This window comes from Vidua macroura, chromosome 8 (genome assembly GCF_024509145.1).
Source record: "Vidua macroura isolate BioBank_ID:100142 chromosome 8, ASM2450914v1, whole genome shotgun sequence".
In the NCBI taxonomy this organism is placed as follows: Eukaryota; Metazoa; Chordata; class Aves; order Passeriformes; family Viduidae; genus Vidua; species Vidua macroura.
The window spans coordinates 18613775-18619133 of NC_071578.1; the positions used below are offsets into that span (position 1 = coordinate 18613775).

At 40.4% G+C, this 5359-nt stretch overlaps 1 protein-coding gene across 1 annotated transcript; it reads right to left on the reverse strand.

The window, feature by feature from the left end:
• Nucleotides 1-1470: 1470 nt before the first annotated feature.
• Nucleotides 1471-5131, reverse strand: MSMB (microseminoprotein beta). Its single transcript, XM_053983873.1, has 4 exons — nucleotides 5119-5131; nucleotides 3976-4084; nucleotides 2661-2766; nucleotides 1471-1952 (listed from the first exon to the last, which is right to left on the reverse strand). The coding sequence occupies exons 1-4, from the start codon at nucleotides 5119-5121 to the stop codon at nucleotides 1823-1825; spliced, it is 348 nt and encodes a 115-aa protein (XP_053839848.1). The 5' UTR covers nucleotides 5122-5131; the 3' UTR covers nucleotides 1471-1822.
• Nucleotides 5132-5359: the final 228 nt, after the last annotated feature.

Genomic DNA, 5359 nt, shown 5'->3' on the forward strand with positions numbered 1-5359 from the left:
TTGTGTAGGAGTGCTGCTTCAGGCTGACTTTTCTGGGATTTGGGTGCATATGTCTAGTCAGCCTTAAAAAAGGGAAGTAAATCTTTGGTCACAACTTACTTATGTCTTGATGTTCTCTATAGAATTGCCTTACAACTGCACCTGGAAGTCTGTTGCAGACAGAAAGATGTCTATAGAATGGTTTGGGTTGGAAGGGACCTTTAGAGGTCATCTAGTCCAACCCTCCTGCCAAGAGCAGGGACACCTTCCACTAAACCAGATTTCTCAAAGCCTTGTCCAACCTGGCCTAAAACACTTCCAAGGATGGTGTATCCGCAAGTTCTCTGAGCAACCTGTTCCAGTGTCTCACTATCCTCATATTAAAGAATTTCTCCCCTCTGTCTAATCTGAATGTAGCCTGCTTTATTTTAATACCTTTACCCCTTGTCTTATCACTGCCTTCCCTGGTAAAACATCTCTCTCTATCCACACTGCTCCCCGCTCTGTGTCACCTCCTTTGGGGAAAATTAGAAAAAGCAACCCTACAGTTTCAATGCACCAGGGTGGAGTAGTTCCTCAGAAATTATTTTCAAGTCCTCTAGCCTAAACCCTGAACTGTTGGAGTTTGTGCTAGGCATGGTGTCATTAGAAGATGCCTTCAATTATACTTTATATTAGAACAGGCTTGCAAAGGGTAGCAAACAGGTTCACTGCCCAGCTGCAGTGGGGACAGTGTCTCCCAGCAATGTCACTGAATGTGGATAGAATCACAGAACTGCAAGGATTCAAAGGGACCTCTGGAGATCATCTGGTGAATCATGAAGTTAAAGCCAATACAAGCTGAGGTTTGCCTTTACCCTGCAGACTGCAGGACTGGGCACTGCTCGTGAGGTATATGCTCATTCTGTAATTTGAAACTACAAGCTATGGAGGCATTGACACACTTTCTGAAATAGAACATGGAGATGTAGGATGCTCATAGTCATGTGTGGAAATTGAATAAAAGTGCTATAAAGATTATAAAGCTGTGCCCCAAAGGAGAGCTCATACTGGCAAGTGTTTCCCTCTCAGTTACTGTCTGTGGATTTGCTGAGCTGCTTCCCTGTCTGAGCCCAGCACAGATCAGTCATTCTATGCAGCCACAATGCTGCCCATAGCCCGATTAAAAACCTTGCATTTTTAAAGGGTTAATCTGAATAAAAGACCCTTTTTTTCACTCAAAGCTCAGGTGGATGATTGGGTGTGCTATGCTCTCAGTGTAATGGAAGAATAATAGTGGGTTACACTGGGTAGCTGGTAGATCTTGCAGTCCATAGGTTGGTGTTCAGGAAGCCATAGAAGACAAAAGTTAATCATGTAAGACGTTATAGAAAACAGAGCATTCAGAAAGATTTTCAAGTAGCTTTTCATTTTTTCCCCATTGTTTTTGGAATTTTAATTATTTTGGTTTACATCCTTAAAGAAGACAATAAGTCACATGAATTTCTAATGCTTTATTTGATTTTATTTTAGCTTTAAGATACAGGTTTGCACAGATTATAGAATATGCTCCTTGGCACTGAAACATGACCAGAGAAGAACACTGATTAGCAGCTACCAAGAATGCTTTAAAATGTCACCTTTAATGTCTGACCTCAAGGAAGGAACAGGTCAGTTCTTTGTTCATGGTGAAGCATAAGGCAGAGAAACCAAGGGACATTTTTGTGAATAGATAATCAGTTTCATTATATGTTGGGCTTTATGAGTAGATTTCACTTAACAGTTGCATTTTAAGTGTTTTTGAATTTGTGAGAGAACATTAGAACAATAAAAGGAAATGTTCCCCCAATCCACCATTCTTCCGTTACCCCACCCATGAATGGACAGGACATTCTTTTGAGTGATCATCTTTCTCCACTACTTTATAAGAACAAGTCTCCTCGTTGAAAATGCTTTCACATTTCTCTTCATCATAGTCGACTGGTCTCATATAGCTGTGGTTGGGAAAAGAAAAAGAGGTGATGAGACCAAGAAATAAGCAGCTTCCACTTCAGGTGGTATCTGCACCTTTGGTATGAAGAGGCTGTACTGAGGAGATTTTTGGGAGCAGAAAAGGGAACTTGCACAAAGGTCCTAGCTCGAATGTTACTCAGCCTGCTGTGTAAGCAGGATGAAGGGAGAGTTGTAGTTTTTCTGGTCTGATTTACACCCAAGGGATGTTTGTTGTGCTTATTTGCTATTCCAATATCACTGCTTCTTCTCTTCATCCACAGTATGGAACTAATATTGCATGAGTGGTTGGGTATCACTATGGGAAAAAATACAGCCAAGTTACCTTGAGCTGCTTCTCAGAGGAAAGTGAGGCAATGTGTGGCTTTGGGAAGATCTGGACTAGGATCAGTAGAAATTTCTTAGAGTGTTCTCTCTTGAATCAATAACTTGCCTGTTGTTTTAGCCCTGAGAAAAATTAAATTTTCTTTTTATTTTAAATCAAGAATTATTTGTTAAATACAACCTCTAGTTTTTCAGAGGAATTTCTTGCATGTTCAGTGAGGATGGTGTTGGATTAATGTGTAACTTTGTCATAGGAAGTGAGTGGGAGAAGGATTGTTGTTATTTCTCAGGAACTCCTGTGTGAAGGGAAGTGGTTTGTGTTGTATCACAGCAGCAGAGGAACAACCCCTCTGCTGCTCTGAGCTCACCTAGTGCAGCAGCCAATTCCAGTCTTGGAACAGGAGCAATCATTGCAGTCCTTGGTCCTCCATTGGGAATCAAATTTGTGGACGTTTCCTTCCTCGTCGAGGCAGCCTGAAAATGTAATGTATGAGCAGCTTTCAGTGTCAGACCATTCACTAACAACTGTTGCATGTACAAAATGGGTGGGATCTTTGCTGACTTTTTGCATTAAAATCCCTATCTGCCATACTCAGAGGTTCCCCAGCAGAGCAGGGTGTGCCACCCTAATGCATGGAGAAGAGAGACCTGTGTCCTTCTGTCTCCTGAGGTTCTTAGCAGCATGGGATTTCCTGGAGTGGTTCATCTTCAAGTGTGGAACTTGAAGAACCCAGCAGAAAGACAATTGGGCACAGACCTGGCCAGAATTAAAAAAGGCTTTGACTTTCCTATTAACACCATCTCTTGTTGACTCCTCCTTTAAAGCAAGACTATGTCTGATCAAAAAACTTTTCCCAGTCCTCAGTTGCAGGAAGAAAGCAAATGTTAGATGTAAAGTTCCTGTTCAGCCACAGAATAGACCAGAGGCCTCCTAAATAATTGATCTGGAAAGCAGAATTTTATGAGAACAGAACGAGTGAGTGATGGGGCTTCTAGGTTGTGTCTTCGCCTATAAATGTTCTTTTCTTTGGCGATGTTAAGTCATTTCTTCAAGTAGTAGCACCAGCTTTCCCAGGTAAAGGTGTAATTTAGACCACTTAGGGTTTTTTTGCATATTGGCACACATCAGCTCTTGTTGTGTTGATAGCATGCTTCTCTTTTGGGAACTTTTTTCCTGCAGCTCCACTCATCTGTAGATTGACAGACTAGCTGTGTTCAGGAAGGGCAGATGCAGACTCAAGGGATGCAGCCATTCTGCTTTTAGGAATTTTTTTTGGGATACAGAAACAAGAAGTGTGTACATTTTGTGGTGCTGAATACTTGTAAATCTGTTTCCTGTTTTATACTGACCACACACACTTACACTGTACAGGTCCCTTCTCTGATTTCAGAGATGTGATTCCATGGTAAAAATATTAATTACTACTTCATGCAGATGAGTAAACTAAAACTGTGCTACTTCCCTGGAAAAAGATAATTTGTAATTTGGTTTGTATTAAGCTCCCCAAATAACTTGCTCTTTTAATAACATATTGTTCTCCACACCCCATTTCCCTCCCATTTCCCTTTGATTCCTCTCCACTGTTTCCACTTATTTCTAAATTGTGATGAATTGCACAGGATGGACAAATCAAGCAGTGATTCTGATGATGTCTGTCAAGTTGAGGGCACTTGACTTCTTACCTACAACCGCACCATTAGATATCCCTGGCTTGAATGGCAAAAAGACACAAGAAGCATCAGACAGTGGCATGCTGATGGCAACAGCAAGAAGGCAGGCCAAGATGGTATTCTGAACAAGAAAACAAAATTCATATCAATCCTTCAGTAACTATTAAGATGTCTTGATGATAAATAACAGGAAAATACATTGGGGTTTCAAATTAAAATCCAGTTGTCTTTTGCAGTTTAGACACTTTAACACACTTATCAGGAATATGGAACCATTTTGAAGAAGCAGAGACAGAGCATCTCATGGGAGGGGAAAAAATATCTGTCTTTCCAAGTTGTTAAAATCAAGCATTGACTGCTAGACCCAGCTACTGCTTGTGGAAAATGTGTGGTCTATTCCTTTCCATTACCCATTACGTTTTCTAGTCTTTTTTTTCTCTATAGGCTTGGTCCCCGACTCTTTTTTCCACTAACCTCACTTACAGTTGCAAAAACTTCTTTACTGCTGTCTGAAGAACTACAGAATGTTTCACCCTAATACTGAAGGATTAGGAACAAGTGAAATAACTTTAGGTGAAGTTAAATACTCAAGTCTTGGCTCTGTATCTTACTTGCAGGTGTCACTTACAACCTAGATAATTCTATATTCTGTAACCTTTGTTAGTGAGTTTTTTCTGAAAATTCAGCTGAAGTTTCAATACTAGTTTGAAATGTTTGAAGGGTAAGAGAAGAAAGGTAGTCCAGGAATAAACAATCACAAACACATACTGTATGCAAGTGTGTCATTTCAGAGTAGGACTGGTGGCTTATAAAAGCAAGTCACTCCTGAGAGATGAGAGGAGACAAATTTAGCATTTTATTTTGCAGAAGAGTGGTTAAAACCCAGAAAACTGCAACAGAGTGACAAAGGAGTAAAAAATCAAGATACCTTTTTTTGAGTTCAGCAGTGTTCAGATATTATCCAGACTTTTCACCCCAAGTTCTTACCTGCCTTTGCCTCTCTTTGACTCTTACTCTCGTAACACAGAATTTGTGCATTCTCCAAGTTTTTTAATGTGCCAAGTACTGAGAGAAATCCAACAGAAACTCCTTTAAAATCTATAGCAACATGCTGTGGTCTTTTACAGTACAAGATGGACTTGAGTAAGGACTCACCATTCTTGCAGATTTATGAGACTTCCAGAAGGGAGATGGCCTGTACAAAGCTCATCTTCTCAGAGACCTTATATAGAGAGGGAATTTGTGGTAACAGCCCTTGAGCAAACTGACCATGCATGGCTAGCACCAATGAAGTTTCTGCAAAATTACTTCATGGGGTGGACATTAAGATAAGGCAATTACACACAGGAAGAAAGGTTTGCTCTAACAGACAAACCTGTTCTCCTATTTCTGGAGA